Below are 16,652 nucleotides of genomic sequence, written 5' to 3' on the forward strand. Positions count from 1 at the left end.
AATTATAAAATAAGTTTTTTAATTTGTATTTTAAATTGTATATTGTATCGTCTGTTTTTACTTTTGGCTGTACACCGCCCTGAGTCCTTCGGGAGAAGGGCGGTATAAAAATCGAATAAATAAAATAAATAATAAATAAACACGGTGGTTTGTTCCCTACCATCTGCAGAATATCCAAGTGCCATGACGGCCACGGAATGCGGGTGCATTTTCAATTCCATCTCCGTCCGGGAAATGCTGAAGAGACGGATGGTGCCATCGCTATAGCCTGCCACAATATGATGGCTTTCGAGCCCGTTGATGGAGGTGGGCACTGGGCTCCAGGCCAAGCACAAGCAACTCTAAGGGGAAACAGACCAGGGGTTAGCGATGCCTTAACCACGACCAGGTGAAAGATGGGAAAGGAATAGCAGTCCCACTGTCACATCATGCATGCTGTTGAGCGCAGGAAATCAGAAACCCAGGCAGTTCAAATGAACATGTAGGTTTGCTGTACAAGAATCTGAACTACAGGCAGTTCTTGACTTACAACAGTTCATTTAGTGACCGTTCAAAGTTATAATGGCACTAATAATAAGTATTGAATTGTGAACAAAAACTCTAAGAAATAATAATAATAATAATATTTTAATTTTTATACTGCCCTTCTCCCGAAGGACTCAGGGCGGTGAACAGCCAAATAAAATATAGTACAATACAATACAATAAAAATCACTATTTAAAAAACTTATTCGATATGGCCTATAAATAAATTATAAAAATACATAATATAATATAAAACCCCATTTAAAATCCAATTTAAAAAGAAAATAAAGAGGTGGAAGGTTGCATTAATTGATTGTAAGATATAAATGGACTAAGATGAAGACAATGTTCGTAACTAAAATATAGGAGGGGAGGTTTCAGAAATAAGTATAATAAATGAGAAAATCGGGGTTGTCTGGACACCAGAAATATTGAAATGAAAACAAATACAGCAATGGAGAGAGATAAGAAGAAGGAGAGAAATGAAAGGGAGGAGAAGGAGGAAGAGAGAAAGAAGAAAGGGAAGAGGAGAGAAGGAAAGGTAGGGGAAATAAGAGTAGGAGAGAAGGTTAGATAGGGAGGAAGTAGGGAGAAGGGGGAAAGAGTAGGAGAGGAGAGAAGAAAGGAGGGAGGATGAAAGGAGGGAGGGAAAGGAGTGAGAAGGAGAAGAAAGGATTGCTGTGAAAAGAAAAAGATAAAATGGAAGAAAGGCAACCCCGAACATATTTGAATATATTAGGATAAAAACTGAAATAGTTACAAAGAAAGAAGAATGAAAGAGAATGAAGACAAATAAAAATGGAGAAATTAGAACTTGAGGGTGAAAGAAGATGTGATTTAATGAAATGAGCAAGGATATATTAGGAAATGAATAAAAATTATGAAAAAAGAACATACTGGCAAAAATTGTAACTAAGCAAAATATATTTGAATATATTGAATTGTATAAGATATGATATGGCCAATACTCTGTTCATAAATCATGTATGTGTGTAGGGGGGGGGAATAAAAAAATCAATAAAAACTTGTTCTAAAAAAAAGTTATAATGGCATTGAAAAAAGTGAGTTAGGACTGTTTTTCACATAACCCCATGGTCACGTGATCAAAATTCAGGCGCTTGGCGAGGGATTCATATTTATGACGGTTACAGTGGTCACGTGATCCCCTTTTTCGACCTTCTGACAAGCAAAGTCAACTTGAACCGCTTGAGAATACTCTCAACTTCTTTACCGTTAAGTCACCCGTGCTGCAAGAATCTTGCTGACTACGTTCCCTTGGGAGCAGCCAGATAAGGCTTCAAGGATCTTTGGGGAGTCTGTCATGTCCCACTCCTCCGCTGACAGCCGGGTCAGGGAAATCCGAATCAGGCGTGCCTCTGCAGCTCTGCCAAAGTCCTAGCAAAGTCCTCAGGGCAGGCAGGAGACCAGAAAGTGACTTCAGCAACATATGTTTAGACTTTGCCTGACTCAGAGAATGCCAGAAAGCAGATCCTTTATATAGGCCATGGGGTGTGGCTCCATGACTCAGCACTTATCCAGGCCTGCCCCTCCTTTCCTTCTGTTGCCTCCGCCTATCAAGTCTTCTGACGCGAGGGTCACTCCAGTCGGCAGCTGTTGGTAATTGACCTTCCTCAGGCTCACATGCTGTGGAGGAGGAGGAGGGATCTAGTTGCTCCGTTTGCCTGGGCATGGAGCCAGAGCTGGGGGCTGGAGGTATTTCTTCCTCTTCAGCCTGTCTGGGCATGGAGCCAGGGCTGGGGCCGGGAGGCATACTAGAACATTCCTCCATGTTCGGAAGCAGATAAGAAGACCCCGGCTGAGGTGAGATTGGACGAGACACAACAGAGTCAGGCCTGTGCCACTTTCTGCAATGCAAGGACTCTAAGCTTGGCCCCCTCTTAACACCTCCCTCCAGTCTAGTTGCGAGAGCCCAATGTATTCTTCCAAAATTACCTGATTGAGGACTTGAAACTGCACCACCAGCTCCAAGCTAGCCAGGGACCAAACCCTGACGCTACCGTCCTCCGCACAGGTAGCGAAATGAGACTCTCCGGGACCGAAGGCCACCTCGCTCACCTGCAGCAACGGAGAAGAGGTGACAACTGAAAAGGGTTATCTCCACAAGGAAGCGGCTCACCCGATTTGGATTTATCCCTGACTGCCAAGATGAGCTCCAAGGCAAACCTTGTTCTTGTGGCCGCTGATCAGTCGGATGCTGGTGTTCTCTGTCCAGTTGATGTACCACAAGGTCCCTGCGGTGGTGCCCACAATGCCCATGTCCATGGCATCATCAAAAGCGGCGCTCACAATGGTCCCGTCGAGAGTGATTTCCTGCTCCAAGAGAACGGAGTTAGATCTACAGGAAAGAGCCCAAAAGAGGAAAGAAGAGAAATTAAACATAGTCCATCTTAGCTGCACAATTGTTATCAATCAGGTCCGCAGAGAATACGTATGTACGTTTGTACACACACACAAACATGCACACAGTGGTACCTTGATACTCATCAATAATTGGTTCCACGAGGCACCATGAGTACCAATGGGTACCAAACAAATGTTTCCCATAAGGAATAATGTAGTGAGTCATAAGGCAGCTGACACCCACAAGTTCTAGCTTGTGCATCGAGTACCAAACGAACGATGTGTACTGGGACAAAACTTTTGCACTAAAATGCGTTGGGTACCAAATTTGACGAGTTTCAAAGCAGTTGAGTACCAAGGTATCACTGTATGTGTGTGTACACACACACAAACACACACATACATTTACACACACGACCACACAAACACACACATACCTATGGTATAAGGCTGTGATGGCACACGTAGCCATCAGTGGGCATGCATCGCCAGCTAATTTTCGGGCCTTCTGGGCCCACCAGAAATAGGGAAACAGGCTGTTTCCTGCCTCTGGAGGGCCTGGGGGTATGAGGGGGAAGGCCCGTTTTTCTCTCTCACCTGGCTCCAGAGCCTCTCTATGAGTCTGGGGAGGGTAAAAACGGCCTTCCCCATCCCTCCGTAGGCCAGAAATGGCCCATTTCTCAACTTCCAGTTGGACAGGAAGTGACTTTTTGCTGTCCCCAGCCTCCAGGATCTCCTGATAGGCTCTGGAGGCTGGGGACAGCAAAAAACGTCAACATATGTGGCAAATTTCAACTTTGTAGGCTTTACCATTCTGAGTTTAAACAGTGCAATTCAGAACAGAATTCCAGTTTGGGCTGGGAACTTGACAGAACTTCGAGTCTCTGCAACGGCTTTTTCAAAAAGGGCAGATAATTTTTTTTTAAAACCAAACTGATCAGCTCTATTTAAGGACATTTTTAGAGATTAGGAATAGATTTAAAATGTTTAAATCCGTTTCCCTCGAGGGAATGATCCAGTCGGGAAAGTAGGAATGCCGTAAACAAACAATCGTCTTTCACGGACACTGTGAGAATAAGGGAGAAAAGGAAGCTCCAGTAGTTCTCCATCCTCTGGTATCTCCAGAACCAACCGTTCACCTTGCGGTCCCTTCGCACCTGGCATCAGATCCTTTGACTCTCAGCTCTTGAACTGCGGCCACTGACCACATCTGGATCTTCTTGGTATTGCTGCCACTGACCAGCCGGTTATGGCGACACTGCAGTACTCCTAGACAAGGAAAGGATTGTTCCGATTAAAACAGATTTCGCCCAAATACCGCTGGAGCCTGCAGAGATCAGCCCTCCTTGATAGAGATGAGAAACTAGGTAGACCATTAAGGATATGAAGGTTAGGATGCTCCTGGGATGACTAGTTTCAACCATCATTTCTGCAGCTCGTGGAGAGCCCAACTACTTTTTAAACCTGATCTAATGGGGGATCCAGGATGACTCATTTGAGAAAGGTTAAGGATGGTACCAGAACTATTTTTCACTGAACCACCATCAATTCCAGCATGTCATCTTCTTTTAATGACCCCCATAATCCCTTGCATGGTGGAGTCTGGCAACTGAATGGAGCTGAGTGTTTACAGGCCGGATGCCCTTCCTGTCGCCAATGTGGAGTTTTGTTCAGCAGATATATACTCAGTGTGCCCAGAGAGAGAGAAATATCTGCCTCTACCTAGGATCGAACTCACAGCCTCCTGATGGTGAGGCGAGAGCTCCACCTCTAGGCCACCGCACCACTCAATCAATTCCAGCAGGTACAAAATGAAATAACATTAGTTCAAGAAGCTTCTCTTAAGTTCATTAGTCTCATTAGTTCAAGATGCTACTCATGATTCTTTTTCTACTATGTATTCAAGACAGACTGTGATTAATATTTACATATGTATGTATAGTATGATTGGTATTATTTTTATATAACTCAGCATTTTTGGATTCTGCTGCTGCTATTATATTATTATGGTTATCCTTGGAATGGCGACACTGGTGGGTAGCCTTCCTTCTTTCAAGAGCGGTGAGAAAATTTCATTTTAATGTGGGCCATTGTATATACAGGAAAAGGACAATACAGGTAGTCTTTGACTTACAACTACTGTTGTGTCTTGCCCGCTCTCACAGCAGCCGGGGCCTTCTTATCTGCTCCCGAACACGGAGGAATGTATGCCTCCTGGCCCCAGTCCTGGCTCCATGCCCAGACAAGCTGAAGAGGAGGGGGCACCTCCCGGTCCCAGCCCTGGCTCCATGCCCAAGCAGGCTGCAGAGGAGGGAGCACCCAGCCCTGGCTCCATGCCCAGGCAAACGGAGCAGCTAGACCCCTCCCCCTCCTCCACAGCATGTGAGCCTGAGGAAGGTTTATTTCCAACAGCTGCTGATTGGAGTGACCCTGGCATCAGAAGACTGGATAGGCGGAGGCAACAGAAGGAAGGGAGGGGCAGGCCTTAATGAGTGCTGAGTCATGGAGCCACACCCCATGGCCTATATAAAGGATCTGCTTTCTGGCAGTCTCTGAGTCAGGCAAAGTCGAACTTATCTTGCTGAAGTCACTTTCTGATCTCCTGCCTGCTCTGAGGACTTTGCTAGGACTTTGGGCAGAGCTGCAGAGGCAAGCCTGATTCGGATTTCCCTGACCCGGCCATCAGCGGAGGAGTGGGACACGACAACTACAATGGAGCCCAGAATTTATGTTGCTAAGTGAAACATTTGTTGAGTTTTGCCCCATTTTACATCCTTTTTCGCCACAGTTGTTAAGTGAACCAGTGCAGCTGATTAAGTTAGTAGCCGGGTTGTTAAATGAATCTGGCTTCCCCAATGATTTTGCTTGTCAGAAGGTTGGGATAGGTGATAGGACATAGCAACAGTCACATAAGTGTGAAAAACGATCCCAAGTCACTTTTTTCAGTGCCATTGTAACTTGGAACGGTCACTAAGTAAACTGTTGTAAGCCGAGGGCCTTTTCTTATTATTAAATGGCCTGGAGGCTAAAACCTATGAAGAACGGCTGTAGGATTTGGCCTTGGCTAGACTAAAGACTAGAAGAATTAGGGGCGACATGATAGCAGTATTCCAGTATTTGAGGGGCTGCCACAAAGAAGGGGGGGGTCAAGTCATTCTCCAAAGCACCAGAAGGCAGGACAAGAAACAATGGATGGAAACTAATCAAAGAGAGAAGCAACCTGGAATTAAGGAGAAACTTCCTAACAGGGAAGACAATTAACTAGTGGAACTGCTTGCCTCCAGAAATCGTGGGTGCTTCATCACTGGAGATTTTCAAGAAGAGTCTAGACCAGTGATGGCTAACCTTTTTGCCGTCGCATGCCAAAAGCGTGGGAGCGTGGGGGGAGGTCGCGTGCACGTGTGCCCACACCCCTAATTCAATGCGCCCCGCACATGCGACCCCCCTGCTCCCCCTGCTTTTGGCACGCAATAGCATGGTGGGCCTGCTAGGCCTGTTTTTCGCTCTCCCCAAGCTCCAGAGACTTTCTTGGAGCCTGGGGAGGGCAAAAATAGCCTCCCCCCCAGGCTGAAAATGGCCCATTTCCCGACTTCTGGTGGGCCCAGAAGGCCCAAAAATCAGCTGGCCAGTGGGTGCATGCATGCTGGAGCTGAGCTATGGCAACGTTTGTGTGCCCACAGATATGGCTACGCATGCCACCTGTGGCACACGTGCCATAGGTTCGCCATCACAGGTCTAGACAGTCACTTATCTGAAATATAAGGTATAGGGTCTCTTGCCTGAGCAGGGGTCAGGACTAGAAGACCTCCAAGGTCCCTTCCAGCTCATTCTATTCTAATTCTAATTTCTATTAAATGTAATAGTGTGGAGACTCACCAATCTCGCCATCCACGGCCTCCCAAGTCATGAAGCAGCAATTCGTCTCTGTGTCCCAGCTGCAGATCTGCCCTGTGCTTGTCCCAGTGTAGAGTAGACACCCAGAGCTGTAGCACATGGATGTGAGCTCCACCTCACCAATAGCACCAGGAGCTGGGACTCGCTGGACCTAAAAGGAGGAAGGAAGATTAGATGCATAATAGGCACTCCAAAAGTAGCCCAAAGCTGCCTTGGATCGCTTATCACTCACAAGGCTGAAGGCTTTCTCGCTGAGTATGGTCTACAAGGACTCCTCAACTTATAGTAACTGGTCACTTAGAGACTATTCAAAGTTAAGAAGAACCCACCCGGGGGGGCTAAATATAGGTAATCGTAGACTTTAGCAAAGCAGTTGCTAATGAATTTGGCATGACTTTTTTTGCCACGGTTATTAAGTGAGTCACTTCAATTGGTAAGGGAATTCTGCAGTTGTTAAGCGAATCTCTCCCATTGACTTTGCATTTCGGAAGCCGGCTGGGAAGGTTGTGAATGGTGATCACGTGAACCAGTGGTGAAATGTAAAATTTGTTACTACCAGTTCTGTTCTTGCATTCTTTCTGGCTTTCTAGACATATTACCTGGATCCTTTGCTTCCTGAACTCCTTGATTTGCCCTGCTAGATTTATTGCTGTGCAGCCTTTGTATACACAGCGCTGGTGATACACAGAGGCTGCTTGAGGTGTGAGTGGGGGGGTTTGACATCACTTTGCTCTGGGGCTGGTCAGAAATGTGGGAGCGTTTGGAAGAAATTTGGAGCAATAAAGGAGTGGTTTGAATACCAGCTGCCTGGGTTATCTCTGTGCCGTGCCCTGGGTCATCACAGTTGGCTTCGCAACTAGAGTTTGCTTTAATGACCACATCAACTGCTTTACAAGTGTGACACAAAAGGTTTTCACCTTTACCTGTTTTACAACCGTCACAACTTAACAACCATCATGAGCAGGCTCCTGTTGTGGTTCGCCAGCAGCCTGAGGAGCTGGCAATGGAGTCGGACAGCGATGAGGCTGAGATGGGGCCAGGGCCATCAGGGCGTGAGGTGCGGACTCCAGAGCCTCCAGTGACTGATAGTAGTGAGGCAGAGGAATAGGAGGAGCCTGTTCCTAATGCACGCATGAGAAGAGCTGCCAGAAGGCAAGAGCAGCTCAAGCAGAGAGGACGACTCGGGAGTAGGGCCAAGAGACGATTGGCCCCTCCCATAGGTCATAAAAACAGACCAGCAACAGCATTTGGGCTTTGCCGGAAAACAATGTTGGTAGCTTCATCTTCTTGTATTTATCGGTGACTTCTGAAAGTTGCCAAGAAAGGCCTTTGGCAGTTTGCCTAATTGGACCAAGATTTGTGATAGGACTGAGGAATATGTGTTGGGAGGAATTTGCTTTAATTTAGTTGAATTACACTGGGAATGAAGTAATTCTCAGCTGTTTGAATAAAGTTTGTTTGTTTTTTCACTGACTGAGTTTCCTACTACCTACTTGGGCCTGGGTCACAACAGTTCCGTTGTTGTCGTAAGTTGAGGACTCCTTGTAAAATCGGGCAAAATGTCAAATGTACCTCGGGGGAAGGAATACCTACTTTGAGGCTGATGTCCGAACCCTGTTGCTTCATCAGCCAGAAGGTCACAGCTCCCTTCCCCACGCAGGCAAGCTGTCCCACGGAAAGGGGATTGAAGGCCAGGTCGTGGACAGGCTCAGCAAGACGGGTGGAGGACATGAGGTCGTAGGTCTGGGTGTTCCATAAGGCAATGACTCTGTCTACATAATCTCCTGCAGGCACAGAAGTAGATGCCAATCTTTTTTATACACACAAGATTTATTCATGAAATCTTGATGCCTAATAAATCTGGACTTCTTCCTAGCATCTAGGTATACTTTGCTTTTCTCAGATTCAAAATAAATAGCGATAGCACTTAAATTTATATAGTGCTTCACAGCGCTTTGCAGCCTCGGATGGTACTTAAAACCAAGGACTATGACTCAGCAGCTACAGCCAGCCAATCACACAACCCGAAATCAGACCAGGAGTCAGAAAGTTACTTAAAGGCCTTCTGCTCCCCCAGACCAGCACAATCCAAAGCACAGTGAAGATGTCTCCTTGAATGGGGACGAAACGTTTGCAACCAAATCGCCAAGCTTGGAACTCAAACCAACAACATAACTACCAATCCGAGCTACTAATATTCAAAGACATTTCACACCCTTCTCTAAATGGTTTACAGGGTCAGCATCTTGCCCCCCCCACCAACAATCTTCAGTCCTCATTTTACTGATCTTGGAAGACTGGAAGGCTGAGTCAAGCTTGAGCGGGTGAGAATTGAACTGCTGGCAGTGGGCAGAATTAGCTTGCAAATGCTGCATTGCACCCACTGCGCAAACACAGCTCTTATAAACATTCAGAAATGTTCATTCATAAGACATGACTGTTAAAATCTGCTAATAAATGAATAAATATGAAAGATATTCAACCCAACCCTGTGTTTCTCAGCCTTGGGAACTTTAAGGTGTGAAGATCTCTGGAGATTCTCAATCACCTTGTTCCAAAGGTGCTTTTTCAACAGGCAACTGGACTTTCTTGGGTTTTTTTTGTCTTTCAAAATGTTTCACTTCTCATTGAAGAAGCTTCTTCAGTTCTGAAGAAGAGAACTGAAGATAAACCGGGGAAGCAAAACTTTTTCAAGGGGGAAAAAACCCCCGAAGTCCAGTTGCCTTTTGAAAAGCACCTTTCGATTTAAGAGTATGTGGAGTTCAGCTCCTAGAATCCCCCAGCCTGGTATGAAACCCACACATCTTAAAGGTAAAGGCTGTGTATTTAAAGGCCTCACTTGCAATTTTCGGGAAAATGCAGAACTAAAATAAATACCTAGCTTTCAGTTTAGGATGCCACAGCAAGTGTCATTCCTTGGTTCAAAGTAAACCCACAAAAATGCACTCACCCACCGCAATTGGTCATGAGATTCCACTCGTGGAATGCCTGATGCCTTTTTATCCCCCTTGGCTATACCAACCTAGAGTGACAAGGAAGCAGTCGTCTTGAGAATATGCCATGGCTTGCACTTGGTTTTCATGATGAAAGAGGATTTTTTCACAAGTCCTATTTTGTACGTTCCAGATGCAAATTTGACACCGCAGGTCTCCACCGCCTTGGGCAGAGGCAGAGGCCAGAACCTAGAGAAGAACAGCCCATGTCATCAGGGAGATCTCAGTAAAGAGCTAGGAGATTAACTGTTTAACAAACAGGAAAATGCAATTAGCCTAAAAAAAATAAAAAATAAAAAAATCAAGCAGCAGCAACTGAAAGCCACAGAGAGAGATGGGGATGAAATGAGTTTTTAATGCCGCTCAAAACCACATTCAGACCAAGGACTGTGATGTCCATGTGTCTCATGATTAAGAAACCCGCAGGCAATTTCCAGCAGGGCTAAAGCACATTAAGATACAGCTACTGTTTTAACAATTTTTTCCCCAGTTGCAATGTATGGCTGTGAAAGTTGGACCATAAGGAAGGCTGAGTGCCAAAGAATTGAGGCCTTTGAACTCTGGTGCTGGAGAAGACTCCTGCGAGTCCCTTGGACTGCAAGGTGATCCAACCGGTCAGTCCTAGAGGAGATCAACCCTGACTGCTCTTTAGAAGGCCAGATCCTGAAGAGGAAACTCAAATCCTTTGGCCACCTAATGAGAAGGAAGGACTCCCTGGAGAAAAGCCTAATGCTGGGAACGATGGAGGGCAAAAGAAGAAGGGGACGGCAGAGAACGAGGTGGCTGGATGGAGTCACTGAAGCAGTAGGCATGAGTTTAAATGGACTATGTGGGATGGTAGAGGATAGGAAGGCCTGGAGGAACGTTGTCCACGGGGTCGCGATGGGTCGGACATGACTTTGCAACTAACAACAACATTGTTTTAACAAAGACGGTGCGTATTGATTAAGAGCATAAGCTTCAAGACAAGAAAAGAACTACCAGAATATATCTTAACTTTAGGGAGAACTCAGAATAAATTGCTTTCTCCCACTCATACTGTCTATATATAATTGAATAGCTTACTGCATGAACTATTGCAAAACAACTGCCCATTTACATGAAAAGCACACTGGATATTTGTAAAATATGCGTGCTTATTTGTGTACGTGCGTGTGAGAGAGTTCTGACCCCCTTCCACACACATACAGTCACATGATCGCATTTTGGAAACTTGGTAACCCGCTCACATTTATGGGCATTTGCAGCAACCATAATTTTTGGTCAGTTTTTAACTGTTTCCAGTATTTACTTCCAGTTTCTGGGAGGAAAAAAAAAATGCCCATTGGAAAAATGGGCTTCTATAATGACCGCAGCATTCGTTTAATGACGACAGTGTTTGCTTGATGTCAGCCACGAAGCAGTTCATAAAATTAGTCACGGTGACTTCACTGAATGACAGCTATAACTTACGACCATAATTCTGGGCTCATGTTGTGCCTCGCCTGCCCTCCTCTCCTCAGCCGGGCCCCTCCAATCTCCTGCTATCTGAGCCAGAGACTGATAGTGAAGAAAAATGGCCTGGTATGCCTCCAGCCCCCAGCCCTGGCACCATGCCCGGACAGACTGAACAAACAAACCTCGCTACAGCGTGTGAGCACAAAGCCAGCCACAAGCTAGAATTGCCGGCAGCTGAGCAGGAGGACGAAAAGACACAGTGGACAGATCCCCGATTCCGGAGAATGGAGAGGCGATGTCAGCAAAAGGAAGGGAGGGGCAGGCCTGGATAAGTGCTGAGTCATGGAGCCACACCCCATGGCCTATATAAAGGATCTGCTTTTTGGCATTCCTTGAGTCAGGCAAAGTCTCATCTGGTTGCTGAAGTCACACCTTGGATTCCTGCCTGCCCTGAGAACTCTGACAGGAATTTGGCAAAGCTGCAGAGGCTTCGTGGCCACGCTTGATACAGACTTCCCAGACCCGGCCGTCAGAGGAGGAGTGGGACACGACAGCTCAGTTATGGTCACAAGTGAAGGATTACCTTTTATTCAAAAATGATCACAATCTGAGCTTCAATAAATTCGTGTTTTGTCCGATCCAACCAACACATTTGTGATTCTGGTAAACCATATTTGTTATCTGTAGAAAAACGGTGGGATGACCCTTACCTGGGCATTATGACTGAGAGCTAAGGTTGAAATCTCTTCTGGGTGACCCAGCCAATGCTGCTGGGATCCAGAATGCAAGTCTTCCACAATCAGCACACAACCACAGCTGTAGGCGAAGAAACCTGGAAGAGGGAGGGAAAAATAACCTTTAACAGCTAGAATCTCTTCCCTCCCACATACACTTCCCCGGCTAAGATGTATGTGTCCCCTAGATTACCACATGGAGCTAGATTTAAGGATATTCTGAGAAGGAAATGTTGCAGGCCAAAGAGGATATTCAAACTAAGTTTGAAGGGATCATCGTGGTAGATTTGGACCATGGTTTTTTTGTTTTGTTTTTTTTGAGAAGAGACTTAGAAAGTCCATGGAGATTCTCAAGTCATCCAGGTCATGGCTGTCCCAAAGGTGCTTTTTCAAGAGGGAACTGGACTTTCTGAAAACTTGTGAAGCTCTTGAAAACTTTTGAACAAGCATCTTTGGGATGAGTGTCAGACCTGGAAGCCATCTTTTGCATTGGGCCTTCAGCCCTGCCCCATTTACTACTGTGGGAAACTGGGAGAGGGGGATTGTATGGAGCCAGGGTGATATGTAGTCATAATAACATTCCTTTCTCAGAGAGTCAAGGACATCTTGCCCTGCACCTGGAGGGCTGGAACTGGGAGGCATGTCCAGTTGGGGACGGTGCTTTGATTGGAACATGTGATGGACATGTGGGTGCTGGGCAGGGACTTGGATTTTCGTTTGGTGGGGAAAACCTGGACGTTTTCAGATTCGGGTTAATGTCAGCGTTCCAAGTAACACCCCCAACGAAAGAAGTCTTTGAAGTTCCTCAAAGTTCCATTTTATTAGAGATGTCATATTGGCACATCTGGGAAATCCCGAATCTGAAAGCTTCCAGGTTTTTCCCACCCCACAATGAGTCTTAGAAAGCCTTTCAAAATATCCCAAAGGTTGCCACTGTTCCATTGAGGGCTTGGTAAACGAAGGTAATAAAATCTTTTTATATTATTTCAGGGCTGTACCTGTGTCAGGGTTCCACACCATGTTCCCTCGGGCGTTCCCGTTGTAGCCAATCACAGCTTTCAGCTTCAGACCCTCGTTAGCGGTTGGAGAAGAAAATACCTTGAAAGCCAAACATGAGCCCAGTATAAATCGTTATACAGGTGGTCCTTGGCTTACGACCACAACTTAGCCCGAAAGTTCTGTTGCTAAGCGAGATATTTGTTGTGAGTTTTGCCCCCGTTTTATGGCCTTTCTTGCCAGAATTTATTAAGTGAATCATTGTGGTTTTTTAGTTGTTAACGCAGTTGTTAAGTGAATCTGGCTTGCCCATTGACTTTGCTTGTCAGAAGCTTGCAAAGGGGGATCATATGACCCCGCCGGGACACTGCAACCGTCATAAATTTGAGTCAGTTGCCAAGCGTCCAAATTACTGATCACGTGACCGTTGGGATGATGCAATAGTTTTAAGTGTGAAAAATGGTCAGAAGTCACTTTTTCACTGCTGTTGTAACTTTGAAGAGTCACTAAGTGAACTGTTGTAAGTCAAGGACTACCTGTACTTTACACATCAGTAGACAAACCAGCACTGCTTGTTAAATTAATTTACAGTGGTTTTCCTGAGAAACGATTTCAGAATAGCTAAGCCATTGATCAACATTTCTCTCTACACTCTGACTGGGTTAATCACACCAAATTATGGTTTGGCTTTGCCTTAGAACAGGGGTCTCCAACCTTGGCAACTTTTAAGATTTGTGGACTTCAGCTCCCAGAGTTCCTCTGGGAGTTGAAGTCCACAAGTCTTAAAGTTGCCAAGGTTGGAGACCCCGGCCTTAGAAGACTGGCAGACCCAACCTTTAAGATTTGTAAACCAGGACTGACGGTATACTCTAAATCAGCACTGAACCACCGACAATAATTTCTTCCCAGATGTCAAGCCAGGTCTCACCTTGGAAGGTGCAGAAGATTTGAAACGGGGTATGAAGTGCCGGTAGCAGTCTGGACGGATGATATTTTGGGGTAAAGTCCCTTTTCCTTCCTTTCCTCTGTCTAGCACATGAGAAAAAGCAAACACAGTTAGTTTGTCTTAACGTATTAATATTCTAGCTCTTAAAAGATCAGTTAAATCGAAAGAGAGAGATAGTCTCTTGGGATAGAACGTTGTTGTGTCTTGCCCGCCCTCAGAGCAGCCAGGGCCTTCTTATCTGCTCCCGAACATGGAGGAATGTATGCCTCCCGGCCTCAGTCCTGGCTCCATGCCCAGACAAACTGCAGAAGAAGGAGCACCTCCCTGCCCCAGCCCTGACTCCATGCCCAGGCAAACGGAGCAGCTAGACCCCTCCCCCTCCTCCACAGCATGTGAGCCTGAGGAGGGTTTATTACCAACAGCTGATTGGAGTAATCCTCGCATCAGAAGATTGGATAGGCGGAGGCAACAGAAGGAAGGGAGGGGCAGGCCTTAATGAGTGCTGAGTCATGGAGCCACACCCCATGGCCTATATAAAGGATCTGCTTTCTGGCAGTCTCTGAGTCAGGCAAAAGTCGAACTTATCTTGCTGAAGTCACTTACTGGTCTCCTGCCTGCTCTGAGGACTTTGCTAGGACTTTGGGCAGAGCTGCAGAGGCAAGCCTGATTCGGATTTCCCTGACCCGGCCGTCAGCGGAGGAGTGGGACACGACAAAACGTACTGTAACTTTGAATCTTGTTTTACGATTCGTACTCTGCTAACTTCTGCCACCGATATTTATGAACTGCCTGGATTTTAACAGTGACCTTGTCCTTTATAAACTGATGTGGTCAAGTGTTTAAAAGCAGTTAGTTATACATTCAAAATTCTAATCCAATTGCATGATATTTGTAGATTCCCTGTTCATTCATTTCATGTTTAATCTTTTTCTCCTCTTTTCATTTGTCTTTTTTTTTCAAAAATTGCTTAATAAAATATTCAAAAAAAAAAAAAAAGGAAAGAAAGAACAAATATCTAATCACGTTTTCCGCTCGCCATTGCTGGAAACCATTAACCATGATGTCATCGAGATGGCCCTTCATTTTGTCACACACTCAGCTGGATGTTCAGAATGGATTTGGCATTTTTATCCACCTATCAATCCTTCCCGAGGACCTGAGATAGGTAGATCTGGATGTTGGATAATGTTAAAGGTCGTAGGATCAATCTGCCATTGATTGATGGTGATTTTGCCAAAGCTGATGGTGTTCAACTTGGTTATAATCAAATTTATTTGTTATTCATCTCACAGTTGAAGGTGACTCTGAACCTATTCACTTTTCCTCCCTTAAAATCTGGAATCTCTTAAAAGCACCATGATACATACAACTTACCACCTCCTGCAGGACTGTGCGGGCTTGAACAAGTTGGAGTGATGTCAGGTTTCACAGGCAGAGGCCCTTCATGTTGGACAACATCATTCAGCACAAGAACCGAGTGGCCAGTAGTCCCATTAACAGCTTGCCCATTCTTTCCTTTCAAACAGACTTCTTTTTCTTCTTCAGAGTCAGACCAAGTGTCTGGAAGAGAGAAAGGAGAGGCAAATGACAGGGAGGAAGCAACTGGCCCCATCAGCTTTTCAAAGAATCAGAAGACGTGGAGACACCTGGCTCATAGAATCGCCAAGAGTCAGATACGACTAAAGAGATAACTTCTTCATTCTCAACCTCAGGAATTTTAAGGATGGGTGGATTTCAACTCCCAGAATTCCCCAACCACCATACAGAGTGGTCCACCTCTTTTAAAATTCCTGAGATTGAGAGACATTGTTTTTAGAAGATAAGAGGAATAAAAGAACGGTTGCAGGAACTGGGTATGTCTAGTTTAATGAAAAGAAGGACTAGGGAAGACATGATAGCTGTCTTTCGATATCTCAGGGGTTGCCACAAAGAAGAGGGAGTCAAACTATTCTCCAAAGCACTTGAGGACAGGACAAGAAGCAATGGGTGGAAACTAATCAAGGAGAGAAGCAACCTAGAACTAAGGAGAAATTTCCTGACAGTTAGAACAATTAATAAGTGGTATAACTTGCCTGCAGAAGTTGTGAATGCTCCCACACCGGAAATTTTTAGATGTTGGATAACTATTTGTTGAAGTGGTGTAGGGTTTCCTGCCTGGGCAGGGGGTTGGACTAGAAGACCTCCAAGGTCCCTTGCAACTCTGTTATTATTATAAAAGAATGGAACCTATTTGGGGGCTGCCTAGTTTATATATCTCCCCACTGCAATCTTCAAGAGAGTCTTGGTTGCTGTGTTGGAAAAGGAATTCTGGACAAGGAAGAATATTCCCTCTCTCCAGAGGTGGTGGTAGATATACAGCATTACGCTGGCAATCCCCTGAACAGAAAAATGTATAGTCCAATTCTCATAGACACCTTCTGAGAATTACACTGTCAGAATCTCTGTTTCGTGCAGAAGGAAATGAGACTGTCAAAGAGAAAGGGGCAATCTTTATTTATTTTCCATGGTTTATTTATTTGAATGTATTAACCGCCCAAATTCCAAAGGACCAATTACCTCCTTTCTCCTTTCTGGCTGGTAGATAGATAAGGTAAAGGTTCCCCTCACACATATGTGCTAGTCGTTCCCGACTCTAGGGGGCGGTGCTCATCTCCATTTCAAAGCCAAAGAGCCAGCGCTGTCCGAAGACATCTCCGTGGTCATGTGGCCGGTATGTCTAAATGCCAAAGGCGCACAGAACGCTGTTCCCTTCCCACCAAAGGTGGT

The 16,652-nt window shown here is 45.4% G+C and overlaps 1 protein-coding gene across 2 annotated transcripts in view; it reads right to left on the minus strand.

Annotated features, from left to right (window-relative positions):
• The window catches only part of WDR90 (WD repeat domain 90), a 74,494-nt gene that overhangs the window by 12,657 nt on the left and 45,185 nt on the right, over positions 1-16,652 (minus strand). The window contains exons 28-38 of one of the 2 annotated variants that reach the window (XM_058157647.1): positions 15,261-15,446; positions 13,869-13,969; positions 12,943-13,042; positions 11,921-12,042; positions 9,803-9,962; positions 8,374-8,564; positions 6,763-6,931; positions 4,026-4,155; positions 2,710-2,881; positions 2,479-2,601; positions 161-341 (exon numbers count right to left, since the gene is read on the minus strand). In XM_058157647.1, coding sequence (XP_058013630.1) covers positions 161-341; positions 2,479-2,601; positions 2,710-2,881; positions 4,026-4,155; positions 6,763-6,931; positions 8,374-8,564; positions 9,803-9,962; positions 11,921-12,042; positions 12,943-13,042; positions 13,869-13,969; positions 15,261-15,446 — 1,635 coding nt within the window. The remainder of the gene's footprint in view (positions 1-160; positions 342-2,478; positions 2,602-2,709; positions 2,882-4,025; positions 4,156-6,762; positions 6,932-8,373; positions 8,565-9,802; positions 9,963-11,920; positions 12,043-12,942; positions 13,043-13,868; positions 13,970-15,260; positions 15,447-16,652) is intronic. The other variant, XM_058157648.1, reaches the window with a different exon arrangement.

This window comes from Ahaetulla prasina, chromosome 14 (assembly GCF_028640845.1).
Source record: "Ahaetulla prasina isolate Xishuangbanna chromosome 14, ASM2864084v1, whole genome shotgun sequence".
NCBI classification, from domain to species: Eukaryota; Metazoa; Chordata; class Lepidosauria; order Squamata; family Colubridae; genus Ahaetulla; species Ahaetulla prasina.